Source organism: Mirounga angustirostris, unplaced genomic scaffold (genome assembly GCF_029215605.1).
Source record: "Mirounga angustirostris isolate CCGP_5_RB_7025 unplaced genomic scaffold, mMirAng1.0.hap1 SCAF_13, whole genome shotgun sequence".
In the NCBI taxonomy this organism is placed as follows: Eukaryota; Metazoa; Chordata; class Mammalia; order Carnivora; family Phocidae; genus Mirounga; species Mirounga angustirostris.
In genome coordinates, this window is record NW_026991721.1 from 26057489 (window position 1) to 26077233 (window position 19745).

Sequence of the window (19745 nt, forward strand, 5' to 3'; positions counted from 1 at the left end):
CAAACATAAAACCTTCAGGTTATCATAGCTTGTTTCAAATTTTTAAAAGGGCATTGAGCCAAAAATAGTCTTAATCCACATTTCAGCAAGTACTTTAGCTTATCCTTCTATTTCTTTAGTCTTCTGGTGCAGTAACACAGAGAGGTTAAATACTCCTAACACGCCAGAAAAGCACCACAATTTGCTCTCTGCCTCACCTCTTTGATTTCTCCAACAAGTTTGATGGCATGGTCATATGTCGGGGGCTCTTCACTTAGCTGGATGCTCAAGCAATCCCAAAAAGCTTTATGTACAATCTCCTTTACTCTCTTCTCCAAGCTGGAAACAAATGAAAAAAGAAAAATAAATAAATAAAATATTTGAGCCTCAAATCACTCTCAAAAGCACAAATTCTATAGGTTTAGGGTGAGAAATTTTAAAAATAATTTGGATGAAGAAAAGACTTCCCAGATATACCTTATTTTAAGTTTAGTGATTTATTTCAATAAATACCTCATTGGACAGAATAATTTTCAACTCATTGGACAGATGACATTGGGCCAATTAATAGCATATAACAGTGCCATATGATTAAAAGCATATTGAAAAGTTCAGAGCTGTTTTCTTAATTTTCTTAAGATATTAAGTTTCTTAAGATATTTATGATTAAGTAGTTTAAGATAACAACTCAGCATGTATATAGGCTGAAGGACTTTTTTCCAGAAAATATCCTATTCCTATGTGATCTATGAGACACTTGCTTAATTAGGTACCAAACTGTAAAACTAACATATAACAGCTCACTAAAACCAGTCTTTAGGGGTGCCTGGCTGGCTTCGTCAGTAGAGCATGATATCAGGGTTAAGAGTTTGAGCCCCACGTTGGGTGTAGAAACTACTTACAAATAAAAATCTTAAAAAAAAAAAAAAGTATATTGTGAGAGCAAAAAAAGTAGTTCTTCATGATTAATGTGAAAAAGTACTGTCTTTGCAGAACATAGAAGAAATGTCCGTAAAGTCATAGAAGGCTCATGTGGGCGACTCTATAGGTTGGCAACCCAGCAGCCATTCCTCCTCCTTGGCTAACAGACTCCCAGTGTTTATCACGGCACTTTTACAATTGTAACGGGCAATGATTTTTCTTTCTTATGACAATACATTTTAAAAGGTACACTTTACAATCAAGAGTTTTAGATTTAATAGGATATGTGCCAGGTGCTATGGACATAGAAAATAACACATAATCTTCGTTTTTGTAGAGTTTACACTCTGGTGAAGAACATAGTAAACCAACAACCATAGTACGATGTGATAGTTACAAGAAATGAATGAAACAATACAACGAAAACACAAGATAGGACAGCTAAGTCCTATGCAGTAAGGAGAAGCTGACATGAAAGATGTCCACAGGAGACTTCCTAGACCTTTTATTTATGATCAGTGGTCCTGAGATCCATTTCCAAGAGTGATTCCAAGTATAGACGTACTGTGGGGTTTTTCTGAGCACCAACATACAAAAGGAAAAAATACATTTGAATATACTGACATCAAGCGGAGAAGACCTTTCCAGAACTGGTAAATGGCAGAGTTCCACTAAACAAGGTAACTCAGTAACCGCCTTACCTGTCTTCTGGTAATTCAACCGGTTTAATCCGAAAGTCTCCATTTACTACAATTTCATGGGCTAGAGCCATGTTAGTGACTCCTTTCGCTGTCTCTAGAAGTTCTTCTACTGTCACAAATCGAGGAGGACTAGCTGTAACAAAACCCAGGGTAAGAGATTTGCTTCTCTAGATAAAAATTTCCATTAAAGTGAGGAGAAGGCAGTGGTTCTGGTACCAGCTAATGATTTTGGTTATGCCTCTGTTTATGAAAATACTCCAGCAATTTCAAACAACAGAATTGTACTTGTTTCATTTTTATTTTAATCTAGAATCCTAAAAACAGAGACCACTTCCAATATTCAAAATATCTGTTTTTTTACTCAAGGCTGGTCCGTGGAAATGATTAAATTAAACTGAGACTTAGGTAAACTTTTTAAGTCACAGAGTATCAAATTTTCCAAGAAGCAGAGGGTTGTTTTCTAATCTCTTTGCTTTTTGTCTATCCTAAATTTAAGAAAGGAGACCCCAGATTTAGGATTTTCTCATTTGCTCCCATCAGCAGTTTACATTTTGCACCACCATTAATACTGTGCCAGGAATGAATCTCCCCAAATTAAAATCTCATCAAGTAGTTTAGGGCACCAGGTGCTATTCAAAAAACTCTAAAGCTACTACATTGTATATGATACTAAAAATGTTTTGAAACCATAATTTGAAAAGCACTGATCTAGAAGATCATTAAGAAGATATATTAATTTTATGTGAGGGGGATAAGATCTAGGCTTAAAATGAAATAAATAATGTCACTGGTTTGCACGGGTTTAACAGTTATAAAGATCTTCTTAGGTTAGTCAAAAATTATTTACCTTCCTCTTTTACTTTTTTCTTTTGCTCACCAAAAAAGGGAACCAAATCTAAGAGCTGGTCCTATCCTGTCTGGTAAAAATCTTTATTCAGTCACATAAGGGGAAGTTGGAAACAACATAAATTCTTCTCAATGTTTCTACAGAATATTAATGGAAATACTAAATAAATAAATAAATAAATCTTGCTTCATGGATATTAGTAAAATATAATGAACATCCAAAAATCAAAGCCCAGATAAAAATTTTCAATATTATTATTATTATTTTTTTTTTTTTTTAAGATTTTATTTGACAGAGAGAGACACAGCGAGAGAGGGAACACAAGCAGGGGGAGTGGGAGAGGGAGAAGCAGGCTTCCTGCGGAGCAAGGAGCCCGATGCGGGGCTCGATCCCAAGACCCTGTGATCATGACCTGGGCCGAAGGCAGACGCTTAACGACTGAGCCACCCAGGCGCCCCAAAATTTTCAATATTATTAAGATGTCAATTTCTGCCAAATTAATCTATTGAAAAATGCAATCCCAGTAAAAATTCCAGCAAGCTTTTTTGTTGAAAATGCCAAACTGGGGGTACCTGGGTGGCTCAGTCAGTTGAGTGTCTGCCTTTGGCTCAGGTCATGATCTCGGGGTCCTGGGATCGAGCCCCGCATCGGGCTCCCTGCTCAGCAGGGAGCCTGCTTCTCCTCTCCCTCTGTGTTCTCTCTCTCAAATGAATAAATAAAATCTTTAAAAAAAAAAGTGCCAAACTGATTTTAAAATTTACATGGAAATGCACAGGACCTACAGAAATGAAAACTATTGTGGAAGAAAATAAAGTTGAAAGACTTTAACTGATTTCAAGAGTTACTTTAAAGCTACAACAATCAAGACAGTGTATTTTTGGCATGAAGATCGATCAAGTGAACAGAAGAGAGGACCCAGAAACAGACTGATACACACATACATACACATACATGTGGTCAATGAGGCAAGATCAGTTTAACTAAATAGTGCTGGAACAATTGGTTCTCTGTATATAAAAGAATGACCCTCGGGCACCTGGGTGGCTCAGTTGGTTAAGCGACTGCCTTCGGCTCAGGTCATGATCCTGGAGTCCCAGGATCGAGTCCCTCATGGGGCTCCCTGCTCGGCAGGGAGCCTGCTTCTCCCTCTGACCCTTCCCCCTCTCATGTGCTCTCTGTCTCTCTCATTCTCTCTCTCAAATAAATAAATAAAATCTTAAAAAAAAAAAAAAAAAGAATGACCCTCAACCCTTACCTTATATAAGTAAAAAGGAACTCAAAATGGACCACAGACCTGGGGCGCCTGGGTGGCTCAGTTGGTTAAGCAACTGCCTTCGGCTCAGGTCATGATCCTGGAGTCCCGGGATCAAGTCCCGCATCGGGCTCCCTGCTCGGCAGGGGGTCTGCTTCTCCCTCTGACCCTCCTCCCTCTCATGCTCTCTGTCTCTCATTCTCTCTCTCTCTCAAATAAATAAATAAAATCTTTAAAAAAAAAAAAATGGACTACAGACCTAAATATAAGAGCTAAAACTATAGAACTCCTATGAGAAAAGACAGGTGAAATCTTTACCTTGAATTAGGTAAAATTTCTTAGAGTAAGATAAAAAAAAACTCAACATATAAGAGAAAAAAGATGATAAATTATGCTTTATCAAAATTTAAAACTTTTGGGTGCCTGGGTGGCTCAGTCGTTAAGCGCCTGCCTTCAGCTCAGGTCATTATCCCAGAGTCCTGGGATGGAGCCCTGCATCAGGCTCCCTCCTCAGCAGGAAGCCTGCTTCTCCCTCTCCCCACTCCCCGTGCTCGTGTTTCCTCTCTCGCTGTCTCTCTCTGTCAAATAAAATAAAATCTTAAAAAAAAAAAAAAAATTAAAACTTTTATTCTGTGAAAGATTCCTATCAAGAAAATGAAAAGGCATGCCAGATAGGACAGAATATATGCAAAACACATATGTGATAAAGGACTTGTCCGGAATTAGAAAGAACTCTTATAACTCAAAAATAGACGACAACCAGTAAAAAACGGGCAAAAGATCTGAACAGACATTTCTCCAAAGTAGATACACAAGTGGCCAGTAGGCCATGAACAGCTACTCAACATCATTAATCATCAGTGTGAAATAACAGAAAATATGTATTTTGGTTTCTGCCCCTCTGTTCCTGGCACAAGACTCCTAAAATCCTTCTAATTTCCTAAGTGATAAGAACATTAGGAGCATCTAGTTTTAATATTTGGTTTTTGACCGGGCTCATTAACACCAGGCTCCTAAAACCCTTGTTAATTCCTAAGTGATAAGCACAAGCAGCATGTTTTGTTCTGTTGTGACTCTGAATGAGCTCCTGGATGGCTTCTGGATGGGGCTGGTCACCAGAAAGACCAAGCCATGATTAGAAGGCTGGATTTTTCAGTCCTGTTCTCCAGAGAGGGTAGAAGGGCTGGAAATGGAGTTAATAATTAATCATGCCTACATGAGGAAGCCTCTGTAAAGTCCCAATAGTAGGGGGTTCAGAGATCTCCCAGGTTGTCCAACACATCCATACTGGGAGGGTGATACACCCCAACTCCATAGGGACAGAAGCTCCTGCACTTAGGACCCTCCCAGACTTCACCCTATGTAGCTCTTCATCTAGCGGTTCATCTGTATTTACCTTTTAATAAACCGGTGAACAGTGTTGCCCTGAGTTCTGTGAGCCACTCTAGCAAATTAATAGAATCCAAGGAGGGGTCACTAGAATCTCCAGTCTATAGCTGACCGGTCAGAAGCAGAGACGACAACCTAGACTTGTGACTGGTGTCCAAATCAGAGGGATGGGGGGAGCGGGGTATTCCTGTGGGACTAAGTCCTTCACCTGTAATATCTGATGTTATCTCTGGGTAAATAGTGTCAGAATTTAGTTGAAGTGTAAATAGTGTCAGTTGAAGTGTAAGACACCCAGCTGGTGTCACAGAAAATTGATTGGGGGTGGGGAGCCCCACACATTTGGTAACTAGAAGAGGTATACTCTGTGTGAGTAGTAAAAGACACCCAGGAGAAAAACAGAGGAGGAAGGACTGGGTTTTGCCCCACGCAGGTAGAAAACTGTAGGTTTTTCCTTTTAGAATCAGGGAAATGCAAATTAAAACCACGCTGAGATACCAATAGATACCTACCGGAATGGCCAAAATGAAAGAGACTGATCATACCAAGTCTTGACATAGATGTGGAGCATCTGGAACTCTCATACATAAACAATGGGAATGAAAAATGGAACCATCACTTTGGAAAACCAGCTCTTGTAAAAGTAAAACATAAACTTAACCACATGACCCAGCAACCCCACTCCTAGGTCTTTACCCAAGAAAACTGAAAACATATGGCTATGTTAAGACCTGTCTTCAAATGTTAATAGCAGCATTCTTCCTAACAATCAAAACCTAGAACTAATCCAAATGTGGATCATCTGCAGAATGGATAAACAAATTGTAACCATACAACAGAAGACTACCCAGCAATAACAAAGAAATAAACTGATACATGCAAAGACATAGATGAATCTTAAAAGCATTATCTCAAGTTAAAGAGTCAGATACAAAAGACTATATACAGTATGATTCCATTTATTTGAAATCATAAAAAGGGCAAAATTATAGTGACAGAAAGCAAGTAAGTGGTTGCCAAAGGCCAGAATTCATTATATGAGCCCACCATTACCCTGATAACAAAACCAGACACTACAGGGAAAGAAAAGTACAGGTCAACATCCCTGAAGAACATAGATGCAAAGATCCTCGACAAAATATAGCAAACCAGATTGAACAATACATTAAATGGATCATACACGATGATCAAATGGTGGGAAAGATTCACTGTGCAGGGGCATGGGAATTCAGGGAGGTGATGAAAATGTTCTAGCAGCTCATGATTGTGGTAGTAGTGACACAACTGTAAATGCATTTGTCAAAACTCAAATATGTACTTAAAATTCAATTTTATTATGTATAAATTATACCTCAAAATTGATTAAAAATTCAAAGGCACTGAGCAGGAATTTGCTACATGCATACTGATTATTAAATTTATTCAAGCTAATATATATATATATACTTTTTAAAGATTTTTATTTATTTATTTGTCAGAGAGAGAGAGCATAAGCAGGGGGAGCAGCAGAGGGAGAGGGAGAAGCAGGCTCCCCACTGAGCAGGGAGCCTGATGTGGGACTCGATCCCAGGACCCTGGGATCATGACCTGAGCCGAAGGCAGACGCTTAACGACTGAGCCACCCAGGCGTCCCTATATATATATATTTTAAAGATTTTATTTATTTATTTGACGGAGAGAGACACAGCGAGAGAGGGAACACAAGCAGGGGGAGTGGGAGAGGGAGAAGCAGGCTTCCCACTGAGCAGGGAGCCCAACACAGGGCTCGATCCCAGGACCCTGGGATCATGACCCGAGCCGAAGACAGACACTTAACAACTGAGTCACCCAGCTAATATTTTCTGTTGCCATTTATCAGAAAATGGAACTTCCATTGTGGTATATCAATAGTGAGGATCAGAAGTTAAAGTTATTAAATTCCATCGGGCTCTTATCTTTTTTAAGATTTTTTTTTTAAAGTAATCTTGGGGCGCCTGGGTGGCTTAGTCATTAAGCGTCTGCCTTCGGCTCAGGTCATGATCCCAGGGTCCTGGGATCGAGCCCCGCATCGGGCTCCCTGCTCGGCAGGAAGCCTGCTTCTCCCTCTCCCACTCCCCCTGCTTGTGTTCCTGCTCTCGCTGTGTCTCTCTGTCAAATAAATAAATAAAATCTTTAACAAAAAAAGAAAAGTAATCTCTACACCCAATGTGGGGCTCAAACTCACAACCCCGAGATCAAGAGCCACACGCTCTAATGACTTAGCCAGACAGGCACGCCAAGTTTTTCTCTCCTAAAGAGATTCAGGATTGTCACCAGGGCTTCCAAGTTATGTTTTAGCCTTGGTTTTGCAAAAATCTTCAAATGTCTAATCATCTTAAACTTCTGAAAATAACAGAAACACTTTTCACAGTAAATTTACCATTTTTCACCAATTTGGGGCATTTCGGTGATGAGAAATAGACCCTGTTTGCATGCCACCTAGTCATGAAACACAATGGAAAGAGCACGTCAGGAAGAAATTCAGTTCCCTCTAACCAAGACTCTTGAATGTGACCTTCAACAAGTCATTTAAATCTTCCAGGGCCAGAGGCGCCTGGCTGGCTCAGTCAGTTAAGCATCTGACTCTTAGTTTCAGCTTCGGTTGTGATCTCAGGGTCGTGGGGTTGAACCCTTGGAGGAGCCGCTTGGGATTCTCTCTCTCTTCATCTCCCTCTGCCCCTAAATCTTTAAATCTTCCAGGGCTATTATTTCCTAATATGCAAAAAGAAGATAACCGAAAGAATGTTCTATGAAAGAAGAGACTCTTCCAAATTATAGGTAAGTGTGTTCTCAGGGTTTTGGGTACACTTGGGACAAAACAGTTTGTACCGAGTGCTGAGAACATCAGACACCAGCTTACAGGAGCTGTCCAACTTAGAGACTACTTAAAATCAAACTTATTAATGAAGGGTACCTGAGAAAAAGAGATAAAAGCTATAATTCTAAGATATCAGGATACGTTACAGATCTACACACACAGGAATTGTTCACTGCATACTAATTACAGGGTTGTGGGATGGGATTGTTCTGTATTTGAGAATTCTCAAATGGCAAATGTCACCCAAAACTACTCTAGAGTACAGTGAAGCAAGAGTAAAGTTTATCCACAGAACTTACTGCACTGTGTAGAAATTGCTTGTTGCTTTGTCTTCCTCACTAGACGGCAAGCTCCATGAACAAAGAGATTATGAGGGCCTGCTGGCTCACTACTGGATTCCTGATACACAGTATGCACTTAATAAATATTGGCTGATTGACTGAACACAGAGACACCGTAATTCAAAGTCTAGTCATGAGCTTTAAAAGTGTAAGAACTTAGGGGTGCCTGGCTGGCTCAGCTCGAAGAGCTTGCAACTCAATCTCGGGGTTGTGAGTTCAAGCCCCACACTGGGTGTGGAGATTACTGAAATAAATAAACAAATCAAAATGTAAGAATTTAGTGCCATCCATTTATCTAAGGATGCCTGGGATGTACTAATTAAATTCATGGGGTGGGGGGTGCCTGGCTGGCTCAGTCAGTAGAGCATGTGATTCTCATCTCAGGGTTGTAAATTTGAGCCCCATGTTGGGTGTAGGGATTACTTAAAAATAAAATCTTTAGGGGCACCTGGGTGGCTCAGTCGGTTGAGCGTCTGACTCTTGGTTTCAGCTCAGGTCATGATCTCAGGATTTTGAGATGGAGCCCTGTGTTGGGCTCTGTGCTCAGCATGGAGTCTGCTTAAGTCTCTCTCTCTCTCCTCCCCCTTGTAACCCCCCGTCCCCTGCCCATGTGCACGTGTGCCCCCTCTCTCTCCAAAATAAATAAATCTTTAAAAAAATAAATAAAAATCTTTTTTTAAATGCAAGAACTTAGTGTCATCCATTTATCTAAGGATGACTGGGATCTACTAATTAAACTCACAAAGACCTGATTTAATAAATCAAAATGCTAAATGGAAAATATTAACTGGAATAACAATTGATGTTTTTCATCTGAATACAGCATCTCTTACTGGTCAACAGGTGATTAAACACCAGAACAGAAGGCGCTCTGTGAGCAGAGAAGCATGTGGTAGTAGAGTATCTCAGAGGAGAAGTTATAGCGGACTGATCCTTACTCTGAGGAGCTCTATGTTGAAAGAACAGATCATCTTTTAGAATCAAATCACCACCTCAGATTAGTGCCAACCAATTCTCACAAGCCAGCCATTTTTTTTTTCAACATTCTCTGTCACTAACATTCTCTATCATTCTGCACCGAAATTCCAACGTGTGCGGGGGCAAGCAGCTGTCACACACCAGCCATTCAATTTTGACACTATCTACCTGCAGGTAGCATCAGATCTCACAAGTTAGGGGCTGGGTTCTATAAAACGGCTCCAGTCGCAAGTCCACATTGTCACCTGTGCTATAGATCAGAGGTTCCAACGACTCCCGCCTCTTAATTTTTTTTTAAAGATTTTATTTATTTATTTGAGAGAGAGAGAATGAGAGACAGAGAGCACGAGAGGGAAGAGGGTCAGAGGGAGAAGCAGACCGCAGACCCCCGACCCCCCCCCCCCCCCCCCCCCCCCGCTGAGCAGGGAGCCCGATGCGGGACTCCATCCCCGGACTCCAGGATCATGACCTGAGCCGAAGGCAGTCGCTTAACCAACTGAGCCACCCAGGCGCCCTTGTTTGATTAATTTGCTACAGCGGCCCATAGAACTCAGAGAAACACTTTACTTACCAGATCCCTGGTCCAGTATAAAAGGATGTAACTCCGGAGCAGCCAGATGAGAAGATGCGTGGGGCAAGGTACGGGAAAGGGGGCGGAGCTTCCATGCTCGGAGCACCCACTCTCCCAGCACCACCACGTGTTCACCAACCCTCTCCCAAAGCTCTCCCAAAACAGTCCTCTTGGGTTTTTATGGAGGCTTCATTATATAGGCATGATTGATTAAATCACTGGCCATTGGCCGGGCACCTGGGTCCTCAGTCGGTTAGGCAGCCAACTCTTGATTTCAGCTCAGGTCATGATCTCAGGGTCCTAGGCTAGAACCCTGGCGTGGCTCCCTACCGGCTCCATGTTTGGGGGGGGAGTCTGCTTGAGGATTCTCTCTCCGCCCCTCCCCCCACGTGCCTGTGCATGTGCAGGCACGTGCTCTTTCCCTCTCTCAAATCTTCAAAAAACAAAAAAAGAAAGAAAGAAAGAAATCACTGGCCATTGGCAACTGATTCAACCTCCAGCCCCTCTTCCTACTCTGGAGGTTGGGGGATGGGACTGAAAGTTCCAACCCTCTAATCACATGACTGGGTCCCCTGGCAACCAGCCCCCATCCTTCAGAGACCTAGGTGGTTTCCAGTCGCCTCATTAACATAACAAAAGACACCTTTCTAGGGCTCATCACTTAGGAAATTCCAAAGGAGCTCTTTGCCAGGACTGGACAAAGACCAAATATAGTTCTTATTTTATAAATCACAGTATCACAGGTACCAATAGCAATTCTGCCTTTAAAATATTACTCTATTATAATTTGCAGGGCTAAAGGTTATTTTTTGCTATTTACAAAAATTTTAACTTGTAGCATTCCAGAAGTGATTTTAGAGTTACTGTAAACTCAAATGTCTGCAGTTAATTTCATATTTTATAAATTCTTATTTATGATCTATGTGATCAGTGATGCTTCCTGATGTGGTCCTCAGATTATGGGGTCTGAGCTTTACCACAGAGGCCCACTGCCCTGTGCCTACCTACTATTATAAGGAGTGAGAGCAAGGAAGCCAGAGGAATATTTTAGGGCACTGACTTTATATCTCATTTTGGTATAGACTTCTAAAAGAATTTAATGAAATATTCCATGACTTTCTTCCTAAAAAAATGCATATGCACACAAATGTTGATATACTTTTCTGGCTGTTCCTAGGACCCCCTAACACTTAATCATGGGTCCCAGGTAAGTACTCTTGCCTTAAGGATATAACTACACACAATCTCGGATAATATAGTCTAGTGTTGGCTTGACATTAATTTGGAGTCATGCCAGTAGACTGACAGGATGCCAAAGGCATGGCCATCAATCAAAGAATGACTAAAGATCTATACCACTGGTCCTCCTTATCAGAAACTGTAGGTGATAAAACCATCATGTTGGCCATATACATCCAAATTACAGCAATCAGTCCTGGTATCTTTATTTATTTATTTTTAAAGGTTTTATTTATTTATTTGACAGAGAGAGACACAGTGAGAGAGGGAACACAAGCAGGGGGAGTGGGAGAGGGAGAAGCAGGCTTCCCACGGAGCAGGGAGCCCGATGCGGGGCTCGATCCCAGGACCCTGGGATCATGACCTGAGCTGAAGGCAGACACTTAACGACTGAGCCACCCAGGCGCCCCTGGTCCTGGTATCTTTAAATGCAACAGATGACATGCCAGTAGTATTAACAATTAATATTTATTGAGCATTTATTAGGTGCCACGCATTACTCTAAATGCTTTACATGAATTCATTTAATCTTTACAACCATCCTAAGAGATAAGTGTATTTTCCTCATTTTAAAAATGAGAAAACAGGGGCGCCTGTCTGGCTCAAGTCGGTAGAGCATATGATTCTTGATCTCGGGGTTGCGACTTCAAGCCCCACATTCGGCATGGAGCCTACTTTAAAAAAAATAAAAATAAAAAAAATAGGGGTGGCTTTTTTTTTTTTTTTTTTTTGCCTCGTTGCATCCGAGAGAGCAAGATGGGTCACCAGCAGCTGTACCGGAGCCATCCGAGGAAATTTGGCCAGGGTTCTCGTTCCTGCCGCATCTGCTCAAACTGGCACAGTCTAATCCGGAAATACGGCCTCAATATGTGCCGCCAGTGTTTCCGTCAGTACGCAAAGTATGATATAGGCTTCATTAAATTGGATTAAGTGAACTTCCTTGAATTGGTCATCCAAGATAACCTACCTTAACTGCAGATATCCAAGACACCTACTTTAATGCTAACTCATTGTACATAAAATAAAAATACTCCAATTAAAAAAAAAAAAAGGGCAGCCTGGCTGTCTCAGTTAGTACAGCATGCGACTCAATCTCAGGGTTGTGAATTCGAGCCCCAGGTTGGGTATAGATTACATAAAATTAAAATCTTAAAAAATAAATAGAAATGAGAAAACAGAAGCTTTCTAACTATACGTATTAGAGATCAATATGACCAAAGTCATATTTGCTTACAGTGAGTTCTTTGTACTCTGGCTGCTGGGAGAACCCTACTTTTTTCTGCAAAAATAATTTTTTCTGCAAGGCCTAACACATGCATGATAGACTTATCAACAGCATGTTTCCCTGAACTTATTGGTGTACCTATCAAAATCTATGTGATACTAAATCACAATAAAATGGGGCCCATAATGTTCGCTATAAGAATACTATATTGTGGGGCACCTGGGTGGTTAAGCATCGGTTAAGCATCTGCCTTTGGCTCAGGTCCCGATCTTAGGGTCCTGGGATTGGGCCCTGTGTTGGGCTCTCTGCTCATCAGGAAGTCTGCTTCTCCCTCTCCCCTGGCAACCTCCCCACTCCACCCCAAGCTCTCTCTCGCTCTCAAATAAAATCTAAAAAGGAAAAAAAAAAATACTATGTTGAGGGGCACCTGACTGGCTCAGTCAGTAAAGCATGCAACTCTTCCTCTCAGAGTCCTGAGTTCAAGCCCCACACTGGGCATAAAGCCTCCTTAATTTAAAAAAAAGGGGAGGGGGCGCCTGCGTGGCTCACCCATTAAGCGTCTGCCTTTGGCTCAGGTCATGGTCCCAGGGTCCTGGGATTGAGTCCCACTTCGGGTTCTCTGCTTGGCAAGAAGCCTGCTTCTTCCTCCCCACTCCCCCTGCTGTGTTCCCGCTCTCGCTGTGTCTCTGTCAAATAAATAAATAAAATCTTTAAAAAGAAAAGAATACTGTGTGGACTAATAAATTACCTGGGAAGAGCTTTGATCATTTTAAAAGAAACACACCTGAAACCCCCAAAATGTTCATATTTCTTTCAAATATGAAGAACTACTGATCATCTACACTTTAAAGAGATAACATCAGCACCGACATTTTTAGACTATGACACTCCCTCTTAAAACTTTCATTTTTGGACTCACTTCAAAAAGCTTAAGTATTCTTAATAAAAGACATGAGTTGGGGCGACTGCTGGGAATACTTGCGGAAATTACCACCCTTTCATCCTTGAGGCCCTGCTCCCTGCCAGGGAACTGAAATGACTTCACCACACATTCAGCAAACTGAATCCCTTCAACCTTGTGGGAACTAAGCCCCCAGGCAATGGAGTTAGGGTGTGGTGACCTCACTCACATTCAAAACCTATTTCTTTTTTAACCTGCACAAGCACAGTCCTGGCTGGAACCTGCCTCACACTTTTCAGATGTTTTTTAAATTAAAGCTACAATTTGCACTCCACCCTATTTCTCAGAGCACTTCAGAGAAAGTGGAATGCCACAGAGACTGCAGGAAGATAGGAATATTCTGGACATGATCCTAAAATTTTAATTTCTCAAGCAATTGAAAACCCACAAGTGGGGACGCCCGGGGGGCTCAGTCATTTAAGCATCTGCCTTCCGCTCAGGTCAGGATCTCTGGGTCCTGGGATCAGCCCTGCAGGGCTTCCTGCTCAGCAGGGCGTCTCCTCTCTCCCTCTCTCTCTGCCACTCCCCACCATGTGCTTTTTCTCTCTCTCTCTGTCAAATAAATAAAATCTTAAAAACAACAAAAAAGAAAGTCCACAAGTGAATAGGCTGCCAGTTGAGAAACTTGGCTATTCTTTTTTTTTTTTTTTTTTTAATTTTATTTATTTATTTGAGAGAGAGAATGAGAGAGAGCATGAGAGGAGGAGGGTCAGAGGGAGAAGCAGACTCCCTGCCGAGCAGGGAGTCCGATGCGGGACTCAATCCCGGGACTCCAGGATCATGACCTGAGCCGAAGGCAGTTGCTTAACCAACTGAGCCACCCAGGCACCCGAAACTTGGCTATTCTTAAATACTAGTTATCGGCAATGTTATCATATTAGAACCCAGCTCAGGGCCACAGGTACAAGGAAGCCTAATCAAAATATCATCTGAAAACAATAATATGGCTTCTAACCAAAGTCAAATTTGCTTACAGTGAGGTCTTTGCACTCTTTGGGTGCTGGGAGAAACCGACTTTATTGTTTTCTGTAGAGCTTCATCAGAACCTTCCACAGCATCTTCAAGGTCTTGCTCAGAATCATTCGATTTTGATTTTCCGGCTTCATTTATATTGGGCTGGCCAGGGTTTTCGGACATTCTCAATTAAGTTTATTTACTTTCCTAGGAAAGAAAAAAAAAAAGTGAACCAAAAAAAAAAAAAAAAAAAAGTGAACCAAATGTTCTGGCTCTGTCACTAACTAGCAGTAGGACTCTTGGCAAATCATTTATTTTCTTTGGGTTTCAATTTTCTCACCTGTAAGAATGAATGGGCTTGCGAAGATCTTATCCATCTATCATATTCTACCTCAATGATTAAACAGATACATGTAAAATGACACTTATGATTTATCAAATTTATGGACCTGTACCTCAGAGAGCGACGAGTTTGAATATTTTTGTCCCACTCCTAAGTACCATGTCAAAACAGGACCTTACATTGTCGGAAGATAATACTATCAGCTGCCTGCTTCTATTTTAATCAAAAAGTGATTCATTTCTTCCATTCTTTACTTTCATTCCTGAGAGTGGATATGAAAAGTTGTTGGAAATCATGCTTTTTTAACTTCGCTTCCAAATGAAGACACTGGGCTGAGGAGCTGGTTCTCTGATTCTGTTGTGTGAATAACTAGGGATGACACATAGAAGGTAGAATCTTACAAAGCATGTAAGAATATGTGGGGCAAATATTTTTATTAACTTCTTGCCAGTCAGCAGGAAAAGATGGTAAGGAGGACGTTGCAAACAACCACAATGTATGGGGTTGGGTGGGGTTTTAATTTTTTAAGTTGCTGGTTAGAACAGTAATAATACTTAACACATTGGTTTGGGCCAGTTAAAAAAAAAAGGGGGGACTTGCAATTGTAGCCTCTTTTTACTGTAAAAGTTTTTCTCAAGTTTTTTACCCCCGAGTTTTTTCTAGAGTTCTCTCTTCCTAAGGTGTTTCTAATTAAGGGAGAAGACAGACACAATGTTTCTGCATTCACAATACTGCAAATAATTAGCATTTGTACCATCAGCACTTGGAGATCACAAAACATTGTCATAAATACTAATTAGCTTTTATTATATACCTTGGAGGGTAATCCAGGGATGAAAAGAAATGCTGACTGCTTCCAAAAGGTCTGGCAGACTCTCTTTTGCACATTAGACAGAGACGAATCATTTGATATAATTATCTGAACTTTCAGAATCCTCCATTAAGTAGAATGAAGTTACTGGAATTGACATTTTCAGGCCTGTATTTTTTTCCCAGGGCTGTATTATTTTTTTAAGATTTTATTTATTTATTTGACAGAGAGAGAGAGACAGCGAGAGAGGGAACACAAGCAGGGGGAGTGGGAGAGGGAGAAGCAGGCTCCCCGTTGAGCGGGGAGCCTGATATGGGGCTCAATCCCGGGATCATGACCTGAGCCGAAGGCAGACACTTAATGACTGAGCCACCCAGGCGCCCCTCCAGGCCTGTATTATTAATATGAAGGTTGCTTTAATGCAGTTCCCCTTACCTCCCAACATCCCACTCCAGACACCCATTTCCTCTGTCCTAAATCCTATTAGGCTCTGGATATGCTCCAAGATCCAAAAGGTAACATTGCCAGCATATTCTATGAGAAAGGACAAATACACACTTCTAATTTTATCCTCTTCACATGCTGAGAATGACCTCAGAAAGAATGAAGTAACTCTTAACTGCGCAGTCAGGAGGAAGGCATGCTTTTCTTTAACGCTCAGTTTAATAAACTAACCCCATCTTTTAAGATTCAGCTCGAGTCCTACTCCTCCCAGGACACTTCCCCACAGTGTCTGCACCTTTCTCTGAACTCCGTCCGGCTAGTTACTGCATATCTGGCATGCATCATTGCCTTAGATCCAATTCAACATACACTTATTTAAATAGGCCTGGAGAGGGAAACATGCTCACAAGGAAACGGAGTGAAGCTTAAACTTTGGTGGCATGATGAAACCACTAAAGGAACATAGTGGAGGGATTAAGAAATTCCTCCTGGAAGGAGGCTGGGATAACCTTCCCGGAAAGGGGGACATTTGAGCTGTTCTTTTGAAAAGGGCAGGATTTCACGCAATTAAAAAATGTCTAGAGTGAGAGAAGAGGTGGAAAGGGGGGCATTTCACTCAGAGGGCACATGAAAATGAGAAAACTAGTGGCAGGTGATGAAGAGGGAAAGGTGGGTTGGGGGGAGCCCGTAAAATTGCTAGTTTTATTAAAAATAACTCTTCACCTAGATTTTTAACTTCTTCATGCCCAACACCAACCATATTTCCCACATATGCTCCATCCGTGTAAGTCTATGTTCCAAACAGATGCCCACTAAGTATTTGGTGACAGCGGTGTCATCTCTGTTGATGTCAGCGTGTCGGCAAAGGAGGGGCGTTGGTCTCAGGACGTACCTGGGTTCCAATTTTGGCTCTTTACTAGCTGGGGAACTTCAGTTTCCTCATCTGTAAAATGCAGCTGCCTACTTCTTCGATTTGGGGGTAAGATGAGACGACAGAATGTGCAGCTGGTACACTACAGGCTTTCCACAAAGGGGAGCTATAATTCCTGGAACTGGTAGCTACAGGAACCCCGGATTGCTTACAGCGTGCTCATTCAACAGTCACCAACTCCTCCGCCTGGAAAGGGAACCGGGGGTAGCAGGATCCTCGCACTGGTCCTAAAGACCTTCTACCCGAGCTACACGCCGGGCCCTAAAGCCGCCACCAGAGACTCCCCAGCAGAAAAGGTCTCTGAGCAAAGGAAAGGCGCCCTGTCTACAGTCGCCGGGAGCCGCTCCCTCCTGCACCCAGCGCCACTCAAGCTCAGCGCCCGGATTCCGTTGTAAACAACTGTTCCGGCCGGCGAGGGAGTGGCGGGCCGGCAGCCAGCGATGGCAGAGGGGCGCGCTGGGAGCACGGCCTCGAGGGCTGGGACAAAGGCCACCCCGCCGCCGTCCCTGCCTCCACCCGACAGCACGGGGCCCGACCTGCCCGAGGAGGCGAAGAAATGCCTGTGACTTCCACCTGGCGCCTCCCGTGCGGGCCCCGCAGGGCTGCCAGCCTCTGCGTCCGCTTCCCTCACCTGCCGCGGAGTTCTTCCTCCTGCCGCTCGGGCGGGGAATGAGACGGGCGGCGGAGGCGCGGAGCGACGCGCGGCGAGCACGGGACACTTCAGCCTCTGCCCTTCCGAGGCCGCATCCCTCGCCGCGCTGCGGGCCGTCCTCCCCGCCCGGCTCCGGTGGGTAGCGGCCAGTGCGGCCGCTCCTCAAACGTCGGGAAGGAGGAGGCAGCCCTTTAGCCGGGAGGTGCCCGCCCCTCGTAGGGCGGCGCCATGTTTCCGTACGGAAAGGCGGGAGGCGCGGTCCCGTACGCGCGGAGTTTGCTCAATGGGCGGGAGCTCGAGCCGGGCGGCGCCATGTTTCCGTACGGAGATGCGAGAGGCGGGCTCCGAGTCGGCCGACAAGGCTCAGTGGGCGGTGGCTCGGAGCCCGGTGGTGCCCGCTCCACTCAGGGCGGCGCCATGTTTCCGTACGGAAAGGTGGGCGCTGTTGGGAGAGTGTGAGGCGGGCGAGGAACACGTGGTAGAGCCGGCGCGGAGTCTGTCGAATGAAAGAAAAAGGCCGCTTATTCGCAACCTCATTCAAAGCCTTCCCCGCCCGGGTTTTCGAACTTCAATATTACCCTGTTTCGTCACTGCACATAGTTTATTATTCTACCTAATCTGGGCGGTTAAAAAAAAAAAAAAAAAGCCATGCTTACCACCTAGATAGCCAAGCCTCACTTTAATGGCACAGATTCATTGTGGTTTGGGGATCCTCTCTTACCTAAGTGGTTGCTACACTTTGTCGATAGAAAGAGCGAGACTTCAGCCCGGAAGAGACGCGGGGCAAGGGGACGAACGGTTCCCATGAGGGTTCAGCTCGGTGTAGGTACGTAAACAACAGTGAGGACTTGGAGCATTTTATGACTGTGTTCTAGAAGGGGAAAATATGCTAAGACAAGCCCGTTTTGGAGCCTCATCTGCTCTATCACAGGAAGTGGGGGCCGTGATGATCTCGGCACTGGACTAGTGGCTGCCCCCAAAAAACCATGCTTTTCTCACCTTTTAGCAGTAGGATAGCAAACTACGTGAACAGAGTTTTTGTACCTAATCTTAAAATGTAAAAGCTATCTGAGGCGTCTGGGTGGCTCAGTCGTTAAGCGTCTGCCTTCGGCTCAGGTCATGATCCCAGGGTCCTGGGATCGAGACCCGCATCGGGCTCCCTGCTCTGTGGGGGGCCTGCTTCTCCCTCTCCCCCTCCCCCTGCTTGTGTTCCCTCTCTCGCTGTCCCTCTCTCTGTCAAATAAATAAAATTTTTAGAAAAAAAATTAAAAGCTATGTGATTAACTGTTCATTTTGTAGAGATGCTATAAGACTTAGCATAAGTCATGTATGCCTTAATTAAACAAAATAAGGGAAATAATCTAGTCTCCTACCCGTAGCTTATAAAACTTGTTAAATTTAAATAACTAGAAAAGCAAGATGAAGTGAAACGAGTGCTTTCAAACACTACTAAATAGATCACATTAAGAATCAAACCATTCACTAACTAGCACATTAGGTATTTTTTCTTAAATACACAAGCACATCAAAATCCTCAATGAGGATTCACTTTAGGAGAGAAAAAAACAAAACCCTTAAGATACTCAACCACCTGGAATAGAGATTCACCAAGAAAACATTAAGCTCTCACTGTGGAGTCCAGACTAATATACCATACAGTCTCTAGATTAGTGGTTCTCAAACTACACCCTAAAATTGTCTGGGGTGTGGGCATTCTAAAACGATCATCTGAAACTCTGGGGGTGATGCTGGGGGAAAAACTGTTAAGCTTTCCAGGTGATTCAAATATGCAGCTAGGCAAGAACCACCTCCCCAGAGAGATCCACCCTTGCCCCCGCCACATCTACACCCCTAGTGAGAGTTCACTACCTTCCTTGAAGGATTAATATAAACAATTTTCACTTGTGGAGGGGACACTGTTACAGTATTAAAACCATTGATTTGACTTGTAATGGTTACTTTTTATCTTCTGATATACTTGGAATTGTTTCAAATATTAAAAACATATGGACACCTTGTTTGATTTTTTTGGCTTCAAGCACTGGAAACTCAAACTACTTCAAAATAAAGGGAGTTCACAGCAAGGCTCCCTAGGGTTTGGAAGGAGAAAGCCAGCAGCTGTTCTAGAGAGCAGTACTGTTTTATCATCTCCCCAAGACACACAGGATGGCTCTCATCACATCTCTACTCCTTGCTGCAATCCCCAGCACCCCTCTGAATCACAGACTGGTTTCTCTATTTTCTTAGTTGTTGCTTCCTCCTAATTTGGATTTTTCTATATAGAATTTCCTTGAGCAAGCTGATTTTTGTGCAAAATCAGTCATTTGCCTATAGGTAAGCTGTTCTTGGATCAGTGCTTAGCCCTGGTCTACT

General features: G+C 43.0%; 2 protein-coding genes across 9 annotated transcripts in view; one reads left to right on the top strand and one right to left on the bottom strand.

Moving 5' to 3' along the window:
• Window positions 1-17593, bottom strand: part of TCP11L1 (t-complex 11 like 1) — a 65778-nt gene extending 48185 nt beyond the window's left edge. For 3 of the 8 annotated variants that reach the window (XM_064576698.1, XM_045893935.3, XM_064576697.1), the window contains exons 1-4: window positions 17352-17592; window positions 14212-14398; window positions 1602-1734; window positions 198-318 (exon numbers count right to left, since the gene is read on the bottom strand). In XM_064576698.1, the coding sequence (XP_064432768.1) occupies window positions 198-318; window positions 1602-1734; window positions 14212-14374 (417 nt within the window). In that variant the 5' untranslated portion in view covers window positions 14375-14398; window positions 17352-17592. Of the gene's footprint in view, window positions 1-197; window positions 319-1601; window positions 1735-12825; window positions 12963-14211; window positions 14399-16681; window positions 16907-17351 lie in introns of those variants that run through there. The other 5 variants (XM_045893934.3, XM_054511998.2, XM_054511999.2 and 2 more) reach the window with 5 other exon arrangements.
• Window positions 11769-11981, top strand: LOC123857254 (small ribosomal subunit protein uS14-like). The gene has a single exon (XM_045893938.3). The coding sequence runs from the start codon at window positions 11808-11810 to the stop codon at window positions 11979-11981; it is 174 nt and encodes a 57-aa protein (XP_045749894.1). The 5' UTR covers window positions 11769-11807.
• Window positions 17594-19745: the final 2152 nt, after the last annotated feature.

Coding starts and splice junctions, on each gene's coding strand:
- LOC123857254 (XM_045893938.3), top strand. CDS start 11,808: ATGGGTCACCAGCAGCTGTACCGGAGCCATCCGAGGAAATTTGGCCAG.